At 40.0% G+C, this 21185-nt stretch overlaps 2 protein-coding genes across 4 annotated transcripts in view; both read left to right on the forward strand.

Annotated features, from left to right (window-relative positions):
• The window catches only part of nebl (nebulette), a 248629-nt gene that overhangs the window by 178693 nt on the left and 48751 nt on the right, over nt 1–21185 (forward strand). The gene's annotated exons all lie outside the window — the stretch shown is intronic.
• LOC144603209 (nebulette) overlaps nt 1–21185 on the forward strand; it is a 76935-nt gene that overhangs the window by 30500 nt on the left and 25250 nt on the right. For both annotated transcript variants that reach the window (XM_078416402.1, XM_078416411.1), the window contains exons 6-9: nt 1880–1990; nt 16145–16246; nt 17320–17424; nt 20868–20981. In XM_078416402.1, coding sequence (XP_078272528.1) covers nt 1880–1990; nt 16145–16246; nt 17320–17424; nt 20868–20981 — 432 coding nt within the window. The remainder of the gene's footprint in view (nt 1–1879; nt 1991–16144; nt 16247–17319; nt 17425–20867; nt 20982–21185) is intronic.

Below are 21185 nucleotides of genomic sequence, written 5' to 3' on the forward strand. Positions count from 1 at the left end.
TGTTTCTGCACTCAGGAAGTGCAGGGAAAGGTTAATGTGCTAATTTCCCATGGTGGGGGAATGGCGCAGATGAGCAAAGACCTTATGGGCCAAATGCCGGCACCATATGTTGTAATACGAAATATAGGCTGTTAAACAAGTCCCATGGCAGCTACAGTACAGTGACGTAGACATATGTGTGTGTGTGTGTGTGTGTGTGTGGGGGGGGGGGGGGATTCACTGTTGAAGGTGTGACTTATGACCTAGGTTTATAACCCACAGTAAATCAAGTTCCAAACAGTCTACCAAATTGTAAAGAGCTGAGAATTAAGTCATACTCACTAGGATGTCAATATTTTGGCTGCAGCTTCCATCAGACATAATTTCTGTGTTCCACTTTTGTCTGCAAGACATGATTGCAGTATCTGTGCACTTTGACGCAAGATGCTGTCCCTTAACAAGTCCATAATTTGCAGTGCCTTACCTGATTAATGCCAAATGGTAGACTGCCACTCTCCAATTCAGCAATTACACAACTTGCACTCAAAATTGTTATATCCACGACATGAATAATGGCAAACATGCAGAGTCGTATCCTGGAGGGAGATTGTGCTTTGAGGATCCCATTTTGTTGAGCGGCACCTGAAAGTTGTTTTAATTGCTGGATGAGTCCTCTCCTCTCTCGTGTAATTACAACATTCTCCCTAATCAGTAATGCCAATCCTCCACCTCCTTTGCCTTCCTCTTGATCACGGCATAAATATCTGAACCCTGGACCATTTTAGCTGCCGCTCCTCTATCAACCAAATTTCTGCAACGACTCCAGTACAATCCAGTCTCGAAGCTCATCTACCTTACCTGTAATAGTCCTTATATTAAAATAAATACATTTCACACTGTCAGTTCCACTGTGTTCATTAACCTGGTCCTACCTGTTCTTCCTATTGAACTTACTTGACCTAACCCTTTCCTTCGCCTCAGTCTCTCCACTTGCTGACCTACTGCTCTGGTTCCCACTCACACTGCCACACTATGTTAAACTCTGCTGAGTGGCATGGCAAACCTTCCTCGAAGGATCTTGATGACCCCCCAGTTTGGGTGCAACCTTTCTGTCCTGTGTAGGTCCCACCTGGTGTAGAAGAGAGCCCAATAATCGATGTATTTGAAGCCCTTCTTCCTAAACCAGTTCTTCATCCACACATTCAATTATACCATTTCCTTTTCATTGCCTCGCTTGCATGTGGCACAGTGAGTAATCCTGAGATCACAACCCTAGATGCTTTGTAACTTTCTGCCTTACTCCCTAGATTCACTTGGAAGTATCTCATCCTTCTATTCTCTTTCCCAATATTGACCATAATCTCTGGCTGCATATCCTCCCCTCTTGGAATGTCCTGTGCCTGCTAAGAGGCATCCTTGACCCTAGCATCAGAGAAGCAAATACCAGCCTGGCCATTGAAACAGGTTCATCGGAATTATTGAGAGGAAAAAATTGATGGACAAAAAAAATTAATTAATTCGTTTTAAAAGAGTTGATTGAAAGAGAACTTGCCCAACAATAATTAAACTTGAAGGAATGACCTTTTCATTTTCAGAATCGAGGAAGTTAACGGGCAATAATTAACTCCTATTGCATTATTAACAGGGGGGTCTTTAACTGGAAACTACTTGATCTAACTGTATGTTGAATTTTTTTTCTATCAGCAGTGTAGGGATGAGCCCTTGGCACCAGTAACTATTTGGAAAAAGAAACTGACACTAAGATGCCATTTTTCACAGAAATCAGAAACAAAATGTGACTATAAAGTACAGAAAATGAAAAGAGATGATTTTGTTAAATGTCAATGTTATTGCTGTACTATAAACCTGCCTAAAAAATAAGATATTTTTATTTTATCAGAAACAATACTTGCAAAAATATGATGCAGATAAAGGAAAATCCAGTTATTCGAACATGAAAGAACTGCCAGATGTTAAGCATGCAATGGAAGTCAATAAACGACAAAGTGATGTAAGTGATAAGTCTCTGTGAATGGAAAGGAATGTTCATACAAAGTAAATTGTATTGTTTTGTCATATGCAGAAGTAATCCCAGATTCCTATTTACTGTACAGAGTTGGAATCTGGGGCAAGTAAACAAACTGCTAGGTAAACTCAATGGGTCAAGCTGCATCTATTGAGGCAAAGGGATAGTCGATATTTTGGGTTCTGACCCTACAACAGGACTGATCGATACCTTTTATATGAAGACAAAGTTTTGTACCTCAATGCATGTTTAAATTTCGAGTCGTGTAGCATGGACGACTCGATTCGGCCCTTCAGTCAAACCTGCCCAAGCAGACTATGATGCCCCAAATACACTAGTGCCACCTGTTTGTGTTTGACCGAAATCCCTCTAAACCTTTCCTATCCATAAACCTATCCAAATGTCTTTTAGATGTTGTTATAGTTCCTGCCTCAACTATCTGTTGGTCAGGATAGAAATTCAATCCTTAGCAAGAAACAACGTGGGATCCGAAGATGTAGAATCCTTGTAGAGAAATTGTTCCTTGTTAAGAAACTGCAAGGGTAAAAAGATTAATGGAAGTTATATACAGGCCTCCAAATAGTAGCCAGGATGTAGAGCTCAAATTATATCAGGAAATAGAAAGGCATGTAAGAAAGGCAACGTTACAGTGGTCATGGTGGATTTCAATATGCAAATAACTGGGAAATTCAGGTTTATACTGACTCTCAAGAGAAAGAATTTTTAGGATGCCTTTGAGTTAGCTCCTTAGAACTGCTTGTATTCAAGCCCACTAGGGAAAAGGCGATTTTGGATTTGGTGTTGTGTAATTAACCAGACTTGATAGGGAGTTTAAGGTAAAGTAACCCCAAGGAAGCAATGATCATAGTATGAAAAAATTAAACTTGTAGTTTAGTTCATAAGTTCTAGGAGAAGAATTAGAACATTTTTAATTACTTTGCAAAAATTTCTAAACACCTGTTTTCGCCTTTTTATTACGGGGTATTGTGTAGATTGATGATAAAAAAAAGAATTTAATCCATTTTAAAATAAGGCTGTAACATAGCAAAATGTGGGAAAAGTTAAGTGGTCTGAATACTTTCTGAATGCACTGTATCTTTCCCTCTCAATCCCATTCTCCTGCCTTCTCCCCATAACCCTTGACACCCTTACTAATCAATCTCCACCTTAAAAATATGCCTTGATTTGGCTTCCACAGCCATCTGTGGCAATGAATTCCACCGATTCACCACCCTCTGACCAAATAAATTCCTTCTCATCTCCTTTCTAAAGGTACACCTTTTATTCTAAGGCTCCACTTCTGGTCCTAGACTCTCCTACTAGTGGAAACAACCTCTCCACATTCACTTTATCCAGGCCTTTCACAATTCGGTAAGTTTCAATGAGGTCCCCAATCATCCTTCTAAACTCTAGCAAGTACAGGTCCAGTACTTTCAAGTGCTCATCATATGTTAACCTAATCATTCCTTGGTTAATTCTTATAAACCACCTCTGGATCCTCTCCATTGCCAATTCATCCTTCCTCAGAAATGGGGCCCAAAATTGCTCACAATACTCCAAATGCAGTCTGACCAGTGCCTTATAAAGCCTCAGCACTACATCCCTGTTTTTGTATTGTAGCCCTTTCGAAATAAATGCGAGCATTGCATTTGCCTTCCTTACTACCAATTCAAACTTGTAAAGTAACTGTTTGGGAATCCTGCACCAGCACTCCCAAGTCCCTTTGCACCTCCGATTTCTGAATTCACTCCCCATTTAGAAAATTTTACGCCTTTATCCTACTACCAAAATGTATGACTCCATGCTTTGCTACGCTGTATTACATCTGCCATTTCTCAGCCCACTCTCCCAACCTGCTTGTCCTTCTGCAGAGTCCCTGCTTTCTTTACAATACCTGCCCCTCCACCTATCTTCGTAGTTTGAGAGAGAGAAGCTGAAATCGGATGAATCAGTATTATTATTGGTAAAAGTAACTACAGAGGCATGAGGAAGGGGCTGGCTAAAGTTGATAAGAAGGGGATCCTTGCAGGAAAGATGGTGGAGCAGCAATGGCAGGAGTTTCTGGGTGTAATTCGGAAGACACGGAATCTTTTCAATTCAAAGAGGAGAATGAGGGCATTGTGGCTGACAAAGGACGTCAAAGAAAACAAAAACAAAGGAAAAGGCATAAAACAGGCAAAGATTAGCGGGGAGCAAGAGGATTGGGAAGCTTTGAAAAAACAATAGAAGGCAATTAAAAAAGCAATAAGAGGAGAAAAAAATAAATATGAAGGTAAGCTAGTCAGTTATATAAAAGAGGATACCAAAAGACCTCTGGAAAATGACGCTGGAGAAGTAGTAATGGAGAACAAAGAAATGATAGATGAACTGAATATGGTTTTTGCGCCAGTCTTCACAGTGTAAGACACCAGCCAGAAATTCAATAGAGTCGAGGCAGAAGTGAATGCGGTCGCTATTACTGAGGAGAAGGTGCTTGGGAAGCTGAAAGGTCTGAAGGTGGGTGTCACCTGGACCAGATGGACTGCACTCCAAGGTTTCAAAAGAGGTAGCTGTTCAGATTGTGGAGGCATGAGTAGTGATCTTTCTAAATCATTAGAGTAGGGAATGGTTCCAGAGTACTGGTAAATTAAAAATGTATCTCCACTGTTTAAGAAGGGAGTGAGGCAAAAGAAAGGAAATTATTGGTCAGTTAGTCTCATTTCTGTGGTTGCTAAGGAGAATGTAGCTTAGTGGAGAAAATAGATCAGCCATGATCGAATGGCGAAGCAGACTTGTCAGGAAATTGATAAAACATTCTGTACTTGCAAAATACTGCAATAGTATTCTATCTGTGATATTAAGTACAATGAAAGTCAATCGTACTAAATTTCACAGGCAAAGTAAAATGTGCTATTGCTGGCTAAAGTTGATTAGATGGTGCATTGTTACAGCCCTGACCAAGGATGAACTTCTAGCAGGAATATTTAATAGCAATCTGAACTATCAGAATTGTTGATGATCAATATTTAATATCCTATCCAAGGAACTAACCTATGACATTAAAAAAAATCCTTCACAATGCTTTAAAGGTTGATATTGGTATTGATTTATTATTGTCATGTGTATTGAGATACAGTGAGAAACTTTATTTTGCCTGCAAATCGTACCATGAATAAGTAACCAAGGTAGTACAAAAGAGAAAATAGAGTTCAGTGTTATAGCTTCTGAAAAAGTGCAGATAAGAAAATGAAGTGCAAGAGTCAACACAAGATTGCAAAGAGAATTATATAATTTGGTGCATATTTAACACAAATCTTGTCACATACGTGATGGTGAATCTTGACGAGAAGTGTGTGTTAAATTTGCAGATTGGTGTGATTCTAATGATGTTCTACTCCAGAATAAATGGATTATTTCCGATGTTGGTGTTGGAAAAAAATGCTACACATCAAAACTTTTAGGCCAATTTTATCTGGCAGCACTTCATATCTAATGAATTATTTTAACTATCATGTAGTTGTCATTTTGAGCAGAGGAATATCCCACCGATGGTGATAAAGTGGGGATATTAGGCGCTAATTGGTTTTATGAATATTATTAGAAGGTAGTTAGTCTGAAAAGCTCCATAGGCAGATGAGATCTTGCTTTTATATTTCATATGGAAGGCAGGACCTTACCACCACAGCACTCATTGAGTATTGCACACAGATTGTGTCAGGGACAAGGAGGCCTGATGAATAGATTATGTCGTGAACATTGAACTTTAAGTTCAAAGGGTTGACATGCCCAGAATCAATCATACCAAAATGTTGCCTTTACAATTTTCTCATTAATACATCTGGATGAAGGCTTATACTGTATTTTCTTCTGCTTGGCGCGGGGACTAAGCAATCCAATATTATTATTTGGGGGAAAATATTGTTGGTGGAACAATTGAAGTCTTTTGTTTTTTTTCACCATTCAAGTTGCTTCTATATTAATTAAATTAGCTTTCAGTTTATTTTAATAATGCCAGCTTTGGATCCTCCACAACGTAAGAGTCCTGCAGTCGAGAGACAAATTCCAATGCATGTTGCAGCTGCTTCCAGTGAGCAAATGTGTAGCGGACAAACAGATCTTCTGTCATATTTCTTGATTATTCACAAATGGAAAATAACAGACAGATTTTGCCAATGCAAACAAATCACAGTTGGTTTGTGCACTAGCTTGAAGAGTAACTTAAATTAAAAATTAAGTTCAAATGCTGAAAACCTGAAATAAAATGCTGGAAAAATTCCAGCAGATTAGGCAGCACATCAGATCAAGGACCCATAATTAGAACCTGGAAACAGTTCTTTACACAGACTACACAATATCACACAGGTTGTACAAGATTAGCAACGCCTAACCGAGCAAAGCATAATCTGACTTTATCTGCTATAGGCAGGTAATCCAGATATGCATTATCAGATACATTCCCTCTGTTCTGCCTTCCCCAACCAGGGAGGGGGGGGGGGGGGAAGGAGGAGGGGAAGGGAAGGGAGGAGGAAAAGAGGGGGGGGGGAGAGGAGAGGGTGCTGCACCAATGCAGGAGAGGTTTGGGCCCAATGGGTCCACTTAGTCTTGTAAAACCTAATTGTGAGTGTGGACTCCCATTTGAAATCTGTACCATATAACATAAAGATGCTGTGCCATTATCCAAAGCCGGCACAAAATGTTTTTTGTAATGTGAGGGTATAGGATTACAGAGGAATCAGAAGGCTGACCATAGCTTTGATATTATCTGACTGCAAAATTGTCATTAGTTTGAGCAAATAAAACGATTGAAACGAAAACCCAGATAAATAAGAGATAAATTTAAAGTTCCAATTAAAATTCTTTGAAAATATACTTATTTGAACAACTGATAATTTCTGGCTTAATACTTCTACCTTACATGCCATCATCTTGTGTCTCAAATGTAAGGCCTAATTAAAAATATTTGTATGAGTGAATTTTCACTGTCAACTTTTGCCTAATTGGACAGCTGTATAACACGTTTTATGCCTGTGCGATGAACCCTGCTAATACTTATACAGATTCCTATTGCTAATCATTTTGCAGTCAGAAAGCTATTGATTTCAGTTTTGAAACCTTTCTTTGTTTCACGAGAATTTTATATGTACAATGCTTTGCCTGTGGGGTAGGGTGGAGTAACTCATTTTGTTTTTAACTGGCATAGCTGTAACTTCTGAATTTTGGCCCTTTTTTTCTGAATTGATCTACCAAAGCAAATAGTTTTTGTTTAATTTATTTTATATTCTGTAATAACTATAAATACATAATTTCACTTCAAATTAACACGTGAATATAAACTAAATTAAAAAAATCTTTCCTCAGACTTTAATATTTAAAACCCACTTTTGATCCGTATATCTGTTGTCAGCTTTCTTTTAGGCGAAAATATTTTCCCCAACATATCAGGACATATATTAATTACAACTATTGTTTTACCTGAAATGCTTTTGTTCATTAACATTGTCATGAACAGCGCGGTTTTAATCATCTATAGACCAAGTGGACCCATTGGGCCCAAACCTCTCCTGCATTGGTGTAGCCTCCTCCTTCCCCCTCTCCCCCTCCCCTTCCCCTTCCCCTCCCCCCTATCCCCCCTCCCCCCTCCCTAGATGATAGTTTTAAACTTTAAAATATGAAAACCTGAAAATATAACACCGATTTCAATGAAACTTCTTCCATTAGCACCAAAGGGATGATGGTGAGTAAGGTGGGCCTAAAATTGGTGCGCTATCGTGTACTGTTTTGGCTGTAGTTCAGGAACAAACAATCAAACAAATGAAAGTTTTAGTATATAAACATAGCACAAAAAGTAAGGAAATTTGTGTTTGGTAGATTATTTCTTTGTTGTAACAATGCTTCTTGGCAATAAATCTTATACCGTTGGAAAGCCTGTTTATTTCCCTTTTAAATGGTGCCACATTTGTAAGGAACATGCATTTGTGGGATGAGCAGCAGAGCTGAGAATGTGGGTTGTGCCCATGAAAAATATGTCAAATCTTCTCTGCCAATGCGAAACGGCTTATTCTGCCATTGACTCTTGTTCGGTGTTGTTTGGTGGATTGGATGATTGAAGTCTGAAGAAACAAGACATATTGGCAATTTAACAATTTATTCATTTAATAAACAGGAGCCTCAGTAGCGTGTGGAAGAACCATACACAGCCACAACAGCCTGGCACCTCCTCCTCCTCATGCTGGTCACCAGCCTGGTCACACACTGTTGTGGGATGGCATCCCATTCTTCAACCAGCATTTGTCGCAAGTCAGCCAACGTGGTTGTGTTGGTCACTCTGGCACGAACAGCACGCCCAAGCTGATCCCACAAGTGTTCAATGGGGTTGAGGTCAGGACTGCTGGCAGGCCATTCCATCCTCTCCACTCCCAAATTCTGGAGGTAGTCTCTGAGAAACCCTGCTCTGTGGGGGCGAGCATTGTCATCTTGGAGGATAGAGTTCGGTCCCAGACTGTGGAGATATGGGATTACCACTGGTTGCAGAATCTCATCTCGATATCTCTCTGCATTGAGATTGCCTCCAATGACGACAAGCCTCGTTTTTCCAGTGAGGGAGATGCCGTCCCACACCATCACACTGCCTCCACCAAAAGATGTTACTCTATCGGTGCAGCAATCAGCATAGCGTTCTCCGCGTCTTCTCCACACTTTGACCCTATGATCCAACTGCCGTAGGCAGAATCTGGACTCATCGCTGAACATAACGTTCCTCCACATGTTCAGGTTCCAGTGCACGTGTTGCCGACACAAGCGCAAATGGGCCTGACGGTGAAGGGCAGTCATGGCAGGCCTCCTGGCAGCCCTATGAGACCGGAGATCGGCTGCATGCAGTCTGTTCCGAATTGTCTGGGCAGAGAGCCGTCGGCCATATCGTCCTGCAAACCTTGACTGCAAATCTGTAGAAGACAGCCTACGGTTCCTAAGTGCTGACAGGGTGAGGAAACGGTCTTCTTCGGGTGTCGTCTTCTTGGGACGCCTACTTCGCGGCCTGTCTCTGACATCCCCCGTTATATGGAACTTGGCCTTCACTTTGGAGATGGTACTAGGGCTCACTCCAAATAATGCCGCAACTTGGTTTTGCGGAACACCAGCTTGAAGTTGCCCTATTGCATGGGCCCTATCCAGATCAGTCAAACGTGGCATGTCGATTCTTGGAGCAGACACCTACTGACCACTGTAGCAGGGCCCATGCTCACAGATGCTGCCAATCAGGTGCCAATCAGGTGCCAATCAGAAGCTCAAAACAAGAGTCAATAGCAACAGCAGAATAAGCTGTTTGGCATTGGCAGAGAAGATTTGGCAAATTATTCATGGGCGCAACCCATATACTCAGCTCTGCTGCTCATCCCACAAATGCATGTTCCTTACAAATGTGGCACCATTTAAAAGGGAAATAAACAGGCTTTCCAACGGTATAAGATTTATTGCCAAGAAGCATTGTTACAACAAAGAAATAATCTACCAAACACAAATTTCCTTACTTTTTGTGCTATGTTTAGATATATTCCATTTTCTCACTGCATAAATATTTGAAGGAATATCACAATATGCGGGGCAATGAGGTTTATTCTGAAAACGATTACCAAATTTTAGTCAGTTATCAAAGAGTCATACAACATGGAAACATGTACCTGTCCAAATGTTCTTTAAATGTTGTCATTGCACCTGCCTAAACTACTTCATCTGGCAGCTCATTGGATATATCCATCTCCTGCTGTGTAAAAAAAAAATTGCCCTTCAAGTTCCTATTAAATCTTTCCCTTCTCACCTTAAACCTATACCTGTAGTTTTTGATCCAACTATCTTGAGAGTGCAGTATCCTGATGCAGACTCATCAGATCACATCAAAATTACATCAAACTAACCTATAATTATATTCCAAATCCTTTACAAAATAGGCTAACATATAATTTCTCTTCCGAGTTAAATGTTATTCTTCTGATGTTTCATGTGCTAGGATTCCCAGATTTCTTTTCTACCACAACATTTTGTAGTTTTGCTTCATTAAGAACTCCTTATATTTTCTTTCTCCCTTCCAAAAGGGATAATCTAATATTTTGTCATTATAAATCATTTGCCAACTTCTTGCCCACTTAAATAACGTATCTATAAACCTTTGCATATTATTTGTGTTTCCTCACAACTTGGTAATACACCTATCTTCCATTCATTAACAAGATGTACAGAGTCTCTTCCCAGAGTAGGTGAATCGAGGACCAGAGGACATAGGTTTAAGGTGAAGGGGAAAAGATTTAATAGGAATCAGAGGGGTAAAATTTTCACGTAAAGGGTGGGTGTATGGAACAAGCTGCCAGAGAAGGTAGTTGAAGCAAGGACTATCCCAATGTTTATGAAACAGACAGGTACATGGATAGGACAGGTTTGGAGGGATATGGACCAAACGCGGGCAGGTGGGACATGTTGGCCGATGCGGGCAAGTTGGGCCAAAGTGCCTGTTTCCAGGCTGTATCACTCTATGACTCTATGGCACTAAATTAATAAGGTAGATTGCAAATAATTGAGGTTTTAGCAATGATCCTGTGGTATCCCACTCATTACTGAATGCCAATCAAAGGAAGAACTATTTATTCTGCCTCCCTGCTTTCTGTTGGATTGCCGCTTTCCAAAACAAATCAATATATTTCCCCCAGCCTGCACCTTGGTATCTATTTCAAAGCTGATCTATTAATAATCATGTTAGTTAAAAAAAAGTCAAAGTGCTGGAGTAACGCACTGGATCAGGCAGAATCTCTGGAGAACATGGATAGGCGACGTTTCGGCTTGGGACCCTTCTTCAGGTTGGGTGAGGACCATTTTTCAGATGAGTTTGTTTATCTTGTTGAAATCTCCTTCTGAATCAGATCTTGGAAGAATCATTTAAATCTTGACTTTTATTTCAATCTGTTTTGAATTTTCATCATTTGATTCAGCATAGTTAGTACAAAGTCTGTATAAGTATACACCTTTCAACTTTGCATAAGTAAAAGCTAATCGCAAATGAAGGGACGGAGAAAATCCCCTATCATTAGGATTATGAGAATCCACCCTACCACCATGTCTTTAAGTAGCGATAAGAATACACAATGCTTTGTCACACACTGGTGAAAATTGATAAAGACTAGGCTATGGCTGGCAGAAATATTTGAAATAAAATATGATGATAAATTGTCAACTTATAAAGTCAGAGAAGAAGCTAGTGAAAGCATCAAGATTTGAAGTGAAGTTGGTGCAGATGCACTAATAGTGCAGTAGATTTTTGCAGATGGGGGAATTTATACCTGTCATTGTAGAAATTGAGATATTATTATCGAGCTTCAATTTGCCTTAAATGAAACTGCACAAACGTTCAATTATTCATAGAGTAATTGTGATAGAGTAACACAGGGTGGAAACAGGCCCTTTGGCCTAGCTCATCCATGATGACTGGCTATCTAACTGAGCTAATCCCACTTTAAAATGCTGTGATTCTACCCAGTTCTACCACTTCCTCTGGCAGCTAATTTCATATATGCAGCACCCTCTGTGTGAAAAAGCTGTCCCTTGTGTCCCATTTAATTTGTCCACTTTCACTTTCAACCAATGCTCTATATATTGAACTCTATCTGTTGTTTCTTTGCCCAACCTAGACTCCTCTACCTTGGGGTAAAAACTGGCTAGTTACCTTATCTATACCCTTCGAAGGTATTTAGGGTATACCCTTCGAAGATATCCTTAGGGTCTCGACCCGAAACGTCACCCATTCCTTCTCTCCTGAGATGCTGCCTGACCTGCTGAGTTACTCCAGCATTTTGTGAATAAAAACCTTCGATTTGTACCAGCATCTTCAGTTATTTTCTTACCTATACCCTTCATGACTTTATAAACATCTTTAAGGTCACCCTTCAGCTTCTTACGATCCAGGCGAAAAAGGACCCAGCCTCTTCTTACAACTCTGACCTTCCAGACCCGGCATCACTCATGAAATTTCCTATGCACCCTTTCCTATAGCAGGATGACTAGAACAGTACGCAGTACTTAAGAAATATGGCTTTACCAAGTGTATGCAGTTCTAGATGATGTCCCAATTCCTGAAATCAATATTCTGACTGATGAGGGCAAGTGTGCCAAATGCCATCTTCACCATCCTGACTCTCTATATCACAACTTTCATAGAACTATGTACCTGCAGTCACTCTGTTCTTCACCTCTCTCAGGGCCCTAACATTTACAGTGTCTGCCCTGCTTGGCGTACCACAATGCAACACTGCATTTATTGGAGTTAAACTCTATCTGCCAGCTCATTGGCCCAATTAAATTGTGTTGTAATCGCGATAATCTTTGTCACTGTCCACTATACCACCAATTTTAGTGTCATTCATCAACCTACTAACCAAACCTACTAACACTCACATCCAAATCATTAATCTAAATAATAAACAACAGGGACCCAGCATTGATCTGTGTAGCACAGCACTTATTACAGACCTCCAGTATGTAAACAATCCTGTACCACCACCGTCTGTTTCCTATCTTCTAGCCAATTTTGTATCCAGTTGATTAGCTTGGAATCCCAAGTGATCTCCACTTCTAGAATGGCTACCAGGTGGTACCTTCTCAATGAACTGTTAAAGTCCATGAACGACAATGTATACGTCAACTGCCTTCATCAATCTTCTTCGTTACATATTCAAAAAACAATCAAATTGCTGAATTACAATTTCCTTTGCACAAAGCCACTTTATCAGTATATCATAAAACAGTTTATGTCTGAAAGGATAATCTGCTTTCTCATATCTCTGATGCACTGAGATATGCTGATGCTCGGTATTACTAATGTTGAAAATGTATATATAGTTTATATCCATAAGACGTTTTATATACAGTGCCCTCCATAATGTTTTTGGACAAAGACCCATCATTTATTTATTTGCCTCTGTACTCCACATTTTGAGATTTGTAATAGAAAAAAAATCGCATGTGGTTAAAGTGCACATTGTCAGATTTTATTAAAGGGTATATTTATACATTTTGGTTTCACCGTGTAGAAATTACAGCTGTGTTTATACATAGTCCCCCCCATTTCAGGGCATCATAATGTTTGGGACACATGGCTTCACAGGTATTTGTAATTGTCCGGGTGTTTAATTGCCTCTTTAATGCAGGTATAAAAGAGCTCTCAGCACCTAGTCTTTCCTCCGGTCTTTCGATCACCTTTGGAAACTTTTATTGCTGTTTATCAACATGAGGACCAAAGTTGTGCCAATGAAATTCAAATAAGCCATTGTGAGACTGAGAAACAATAACAAAACTGTTAGAGACATCAGTCAAACCTTAGGCTTATCAAAATCAACTGTTTGGAACATCATTAAGAAGAAAGAGAGCACTGGTGAGCTTACTAATCGCAAAGAGACTGGCAGGCCAAGGAAGACCTCATCAGCTGGTGACAGAAGAATTCTCTCTATAATAAAGGAAAATCCCCAAACACCTGTCTTGACAGATCAGAAACACTCTTCATGAGTCAGATGTGGATTTATCAATGTCCGCAGAAGACTTCATGATCAGAAATACAGAGGCTACACTGCAAGATGCAAACCAGTGGTTAGCTGCAAAAATAGGATGGCTAGGTTACAGTTTGCCAAGAAGTATTCAAGAGAGCTATCACAGTTCTGGAAAAACGTCTTGTGGACAGATGAGACGAAGTTTAATTTATATCAGAGATACATAAGTATTCAGACCCTTTGCTATGACACTCAAAATTGAGCTTATGTTCATCCTGTTTCCATTGATTACCCTTGAGATGTTTCTACAGCTGTCTATATAAGGTCCCACAGTTAACAGTGCATGTCAGAGCAAAAACCAAGCCATAAAGATGAAGGAATTGTCCGTAGACCTCTGAGACAGGATTGTGTCGAGACACAGATCTGGGAAAGGGTCTAAATCAATTTCTGCAGCATTGCAGGTCCCACAGAGCACAATAGCCTCTGTCATTCTTAAATGGAAGAACTTTGGAACCACCAGGACTCTTTACAAAGCTGGCCGCCCGGCCAAACTGAGCAAGCGGGGGAGAAAGGCCTTGGTCAGGGAGTTGACCAAGAACCCGATGGTCACTCTGACAGAATTCCAGATGGTGAAGATGGAAGAACCTTCCAGAAGGACAACTATATCTCCAGCACTCCACCAATCAGGCCTTTATGGTGGAGTGGCCAGACAGAAGCCACTCCTCAGTAAAAGGCGCATGACAGCCCGCTTGGAGTTTGCCAAAAGGCACCAAAAGGACTCTCAGACCATGAGAAACAAGATTCTCTAGTCTGATGAACTCAAGATTGAACTCTTTGGCCTGAATGCCAAATGACACCGCTTATCACCTGGCCAATACCATACCTACGGTGAAGCATGGTGGTGGCAGCATCATGCTGTGGGGATGTTTTTCAGCTGGGAGACTAGTCAGGATCGAGGGAAAATGAACAGAGCAAAGTACAGGGAGATCTTTGATGAAAACCTGCTCCATAGCGTTCTGGACCACGGACTATGGTGGACGTTCACCTTTCAACAGGTAAACGACCCTAAGCATACAGCCAAGCCGACACAGGAGTGGCTTCATGACAAGTCTGTGAATGTCCTTGAGTGGCCCAGCCAGAGCCCGGACTTGAACCCGATCGAACATTTTTGCAGGGACCTGAAAATAGCTGTGCATCAACGCTCCCCATCCAACCAGACGGAGCTTGAGAGGATCTGCAGAGAAAAATGGGAGAAATTACCCAAATACAGGTGTGCCAAGCTTGCAGCGTCACACCCAAGAAGACCAGGCTATAATCGCTGCCAAAGGTGCCTCAAAGTACTGAGTAAAGGGTCTGAATACTTATGTAAATGTGATATTTCAGTTATTTCTTTTTAATTACTTTGCACAAATTTCAAGCACCTGCTTTTGCTTTTTTATTATGGGGTATTGTGTGTAGATTGATGGTAAAAAATAATTGAATCCATTTAAAAATAAGGCTGTAACGTAGCAAAATGTGGAAAAAGTGAAGGGGTCTGAATACTCTCTGAATGCACTGTATCTTCATTGATGATACAATTGCTGATGGTAGTAGCATAGTGAATTCTGAAGTGTATAGACACATCCTATCTGCTCAAGTTCAAACAAATGCCTCTAAACTCATTGGCTGGCAGATCATTCTACAGCAAGACAATGATCCCAAACATACTGCTAAAGCAACAAATGCATTTTTCAAAGCTAAAAAATGGTCAGTTCTTGAGTGGCCAAGTCAATCACCCGATCTGAACCCAGTTGTGCATGCCTTTTATATGCTGAAGAGAAAATTAAAGGGAACTAGCCCCCAAAACAAGCATAAGCTCAAGATGGCTGCAATACAGGCCTGGCAGAGCATCACCAGAGAAGACACACAGGAACTGGTGATGTCCATGAATTGCAGACTTCAAGCAGTCATTGCTTGCAAAGGATGTGCAACAAAATACTAAACATGACTACTTTCATTTACATGACGTTGCTGTGTCCCAAACATTATGGTGCCCTGAAATGGGGGGGGGTCTATGTATAAACACTGCTGTAATTTCTACATGGTGAAACCAAAATGTATAAAAATGGCCTTTATTAAAATCTGACAATGTGCACTTTAACCACATGTGATTTTTTTTCTATTACAAATCTCAAATTGAGGAGTACAGAGGCAATAAATAAATGATGGGTCTTTGTCTCAAACATTATGGAGGGTACTGTACCATGTGCTCAGTAAGAATGCTTGATGAATACAGGTGCCAGAGGTTATGGGGAGAAGACAAGAGAATAGGGTTAGGAAGGAGAGATAGATCAGCAATGATTGAATGGCGTAGACTTGATGGGCCGAATGGCCTAATTCTGCTCCTATCACACATGATCTTATGATCTAATGCATCCTAACGTAATATATACTTATGTGTACTTGCATTGTTCCTGGAAGATTTACTCATTTTAATTAAATTTAAATATTTACATATTTCCAACTGCAATGCATTCATTCACGAATATTGAATGACATATTAGTACTGTACTTGTTGAAGTCATATTTAAATTGTGTCTAATGCTGTATAAATTTAATTTTAGTCTGAATTAAGCAGTAATTTATTTCTCAACAGGTATTGTACAAGAAAGATGCAGATACTATTCACAGTTACACGCAGATCGTCGATAGACCAGATATTAAAAAAGCGACACAAACTACCAAGTTGGTTAGCAATGTAAGATATTGGTTTTGATCAATATTCAGATAGTTTTTAACTTTTATTTTTATTGAATGTTAGTTTAGGGTGGGTTGGGGTGGAAAGCAACTGCACAATAAAACAAAGCATTAGCTGATTGCCAGTTGTGCTATTTTGTTATTTTTCACTTGGATCTTTTCTAAATGCCATTGCTGCAGCCACAAAATAGAATTTTAGAAACCCAAATTTAAGGATCTCTAATAGCAAAGTATGATCTTCTTTTCTAAACAACATAATCTGCCTGTACATTATTTGATTTAGCCCCATTTTCAAGCCATCTGCATATAATGTATAAAGTGTCATCAATTAGCAAAAGGTTTTTTGATTATCGGAAACATGGACAGTGCCATCTTTAACTCAACAAGTAATATCATAGAATATTAATCGGGGAACTCCATTGTACTTTTCCCATCAGTGCGATTAAATACAAAGCAAATCTCCTGTTGAAGGGAATAGGTTTCATTATCATTGTGCACCAGCATAGTTGATAGGTCTGTGCATCTGTAGTGCTTTCCTGTACATTCACCACGTGTGGTGGATGTTTAAAATACCATTTCACTAGGACAATCTATATCTTTCTGCAAAGTATGCAGGCCAACAATGGGAAATAGAAAAGGAGGAAAATGGGAATGGCACTGGCCTTTTCTGGAGTTTGGGAAGGCAGTTCATTCTTTGTCCTGCACATTCAAAGGGGGTTTATAGCAAACTAATTATTAATGGGAAAACACAAAGTGCTTGAGAAACTCAACGGGCTGGGCAGTATCAGTGGAAAGGATGAGTGGACGAGGTTTCAGATCCTGACTTAAAAATGTCGTCTGTCTATTCCCTCCACAGGTGCTGCCTGACCTGCTGAGTTCCTCCAGCACTTTGTATTTTGTTCAAGATTCCAGAATATGCAGCTTCTTGCGTCTCTGTCTTAATTACTAATAGGGATGACTACATGGAATAATTATTAAAATTCTGGTAGAAGTTAAGTGTAAACTTGCAAATCAGAATAAGTTGCATTTACTTTTGAAGTGCTTTGTTAATGGAATGCTTTAAATATTTTTCAGTTTGCATATAAAAATAAAGCTAAAACAGAGGCAGCTATGAAAACATCTGCAATTGGTAGACCGGACATTGAGCATGCAAAGGAGGTTTCCAAAATGACCAGCCAAGTAAGTCTTTTTAACTTAAAGTATTTCTGATGGAAAAAGCACAATTGTTCATTTTATTGTGTAGCTACTGTGTAGTTTATCAGATTTAAGAACACTTAACCTCCTGCAACACAACTTGTTTGAACCTGAGTAATTTTCTTTATCCATTGAGAGCTACCCATTTAAAAATAATTAAGTTATCTTTAAAAATAAACACCAAGTGCTGGAATAATTCATCGAGTTAGACAGCATCTCTGGAAGATATGGATATGTGACATTTGAGCTTGGAACCTTTCTTCAGACTGATTGCAGTAGGGGAGAGAAAACTGGAAAAGAAATGGGGTCAGGACAAAGCCCGACAAGTGATAGGTGGATACAGGTGAGGGGAATTTGGTTTGATACTACTAGTATGTTTTTGAATTTTGGAAAATAGTTTTCCAGTCAAATTTAATCATTATGAATAACATACATGAAGGAAGTTTATATAAATAATTTTCTCAACAAAAGTAAGATGAAGTAAACTTTATTATTGTCACGTGTACCAAGGTACAGTGAAAAACTTTGTTATGCATGCTATTCAAACAGATCAGATATACTATACATGAATACAATTAAGTCAAACTCACATAATAGATAGAGCAAAAGGGAAGATACAGACTGCTGAATACAGTTCAAAGCATTGTAATGCTCAGTTCTATAGACAGTCCAATGCCCACAAAGGGGTAGAGGCGAATCAGTCAGTATCCTAGCTTATGGAAGGACCATTCAGAAGCCCAATAACAGGAAAAGTAGAGAAGAGAAGAGAACAGAAGGGAGCAGAGAGAAGGAGGATGAGAAATGGCTTAAGGAGACAGATTTTCTTTAAGAGCAATATTGATTTGGATAAGGTCATAAGTGAAAGGAGCAGAATTAGGCCATTTGACCCATTGTCTACTCCGCCATTCAATCATGGCTGATCTATCTCTCCCTCTTAACCCCATTCTCTTGCCTTCCCCCCATAACCTCTGACACCTGTATTAATCAAGAATCTATCTATCTCTGCCTTAAAAATATCCACTGAATAGGCCTCCACAGCCTTCTGTGGCAAAAAAATCCACAGATTTACCACCCCCTGACTAAAAAATATTCTCCTCATCTCCTACCTAAAAGAACGTCCTTTAATTCTGAGGCTATGACCTCTAGTCCTAGACTCTCCCACTAATGGAAGCAGCCTCTCCACATCCACTCTATCCAAGCCTTTCATTATACTGTATGTTTCAATGAGGTCCCCCCTCATTCTTCTAAACTCCAGCGAATACAGGCCCAGTGCCGACAAACGCTCTTCATAGGTTAACCTACTAATTCCTGGGATCATTCTTGTAAACCACCTCTGGATCCTCTCCAGAATCAGCATATTCTTCCTCAGATATGATGCCCAAAATTGCTCACAGCACTCCCAATTCCCTTTGCACCACCGATGTCTGGATTCTCTCCCCATTTAGAAAATAGTCTACGCCTTTATTCCTATTACCAAAATGCATGAATTAGGTCATAGCCACTTAATAAGATAATGCATGAATGCCAAAATTTGTTCCTTGCTCCATACAGGCCATTAGTGTTTAGCTGATAAAATAATTTTAGAGAGCTTGAGAGTTTTGTCAGTGTTTGGGATGATAATGAATATTACAATTGAACTGACTCATGCAGCTTCTGCAAAACAATTTAGAGGATGTAGTTAGCTGTTTTCACGAGGATTGAAGCAAGTTTTATTTTTGTGCTTCAGATAACCTATTGAATATATACAAATCTATTCGATAAAAGGAAAGAGATACTGTTGATATCCTTTTGAATATAACTTCTGCAAGTGAATAAATCAGTTATGAATGTAGCAAGTAAAAGCTGAAGTAGAGGTACGAGAGACTGCTGATGCTGGAAATTTGAGCAAAAAACAATGCTGTAGTAGGCTTTTTGGTCTCCAGTGAGAGGGGAACTTATAGAGACATATAAAATTATGACTAGACAAGCTAGACGCAGGAAAAATGTTCCCAATGTTGGAGTAGTCCAGAACCAAGGGCCACAGTCTTAGAGTTGTGGAATTCTCTGCTACAGAGGGCAGTGGAGGCCAAATCACTGGATGAATTTAAGAGAGAGTTAGATAGAGCTCTGGGGGCTAGTGGAAGCAAGGGATGTGGGAGGATGTTGGCCACAGGTTACTGATTGGGGACGATCAGCCATGATCACAATGAATGGTGGTGCTGGCCCGAAGGGCCGAATGGCCTCCTCCTGCACCTATTTTCTATGTCTATGTCTAATATCTTTATTTGTCATTCAAAACAAGTTTGAATGAAAATTAGTTGGGTGGCAGTGGCAGTGTGACAGTGTGAGGAGGATGCTATGAGGATGCAGAGTTACTTGGACAGGTTGGGTGAGTGGGCAGATGCATGTCAGATGCAGTCTAATGTGCATAAATGTGAGGTTATCCACTTTGGAGGCAAGAACGGGAAGGCAGATTATTATCTAAATGGTGTCAGGTTAGGAAAAGGGGAAGTACAACGAGACCTGCGTGTCCTCGTGCATCAGTCACTGTAAGGAAGCATACAGGTACAACAGGCAGTGAAGAAAGCTAATGGCAAAGAGGTCCTTCTGCAGTTGAATAGGGCCCTGGTGAGACCACACCTGGGGTATTATGTGCAATTTTGGTCTCCTAATTTGAGGAAGGACATTCTTGCTATTGAGAGAGTGCAGTGCAGGTTCACGAGGTTAATTCCCGGGATGGCGGAACTGTCATATGATGAAAGAATGGAGTGACTGGGCTTGTATTCAATGGAATTTAGAAGGATGAGAGGGGATCTTATAGAAACATATAACATTATTTAGGGATTGGACAGGCTAGGTGCAGGAAAAATGTTCCCGATGTTTGGGGAGTCCAGAACCAGGGGCCACAGTTTAAGAATAAGGGGTAGGCCATTTAGAACTGAGACGAGGAAAAACTTTTTCACACAGAGTTGATAATTTGTGGAATTCTCTGCCTCAGATGGCAGAGGAGGCCGATTCACTGGATGCATTCAAAAGAGAGTTAGATAGAGCTCTTAGGGCTAGCGGAATCAAGGGGTATGGAGAGAAGGCAGGTACGGGGTACTGATTGTGCATGATCAGCCATGATCACATTGAATGGCTGTGCTGGCTTGAAGAGCCGAATGGCCTATTCCTGCACCTATGTATCTATGTATCTGAAAGGAACTGCAGATGCTGGTTTATGAATGATATCACTGCTATTGGCCCTTTGCTTTTGTGTAGGTTTTACGTTCCATTCAAATGCCCATTTTAAGCTATGCGTGCGGCGAAGTGCTTCAGCTCATTTGCAATGGGCAAAAAAAATGATGCTGTGTTCTATTTAAATTTCTATGTCTTGGTTTTGCATTTTTGACAAAGTTAGATTTACTCAGAATGGTGTCGGATTTTCATTGTCATTATTTTTGTTCCAGGTTAACTATAAAGACAAATTTAATAAAGAGATCAAAGGAAGGGTGCATCAATTCAATCCCCAGGAGAGTGTTTCCTTCAAACAATTGCAGGCAGCATCTGTTCTTGCAAGTAATGTAAGCAGACTTTGGACCAAATAATTAAATAAATTTGCTCAGCAATATTTGGTAACTTTCATATTCGCTTGTGCCTTTCTATTGATTTAGGCACAAAATGCTGGAGTAACTCAGCGGGACAGACAGCATCTCTGGATAGAAGGAAACGGTGATGTTTTGGGTCTTAACGTCACCCATTCCTTCTATCCGGAAATGCTGCCTGTT

This window comes from Rhinoraja longicauda, chromosome 2, assembly GCF_053455715.1.
Source record: "Rhinoraja longicauda isolate Sanriku21f chromosome 2, sRhiLon1.1, whole genome shotgun sequence".
NCBI classification, from domain to species: domain Eukaryota; kingdom Metazoa; phylum Chordata; class Chondrichthyes; order Rajiformes; family Arhynchobatidae; genus Rhinoraja; species Rhinoraja longicauda.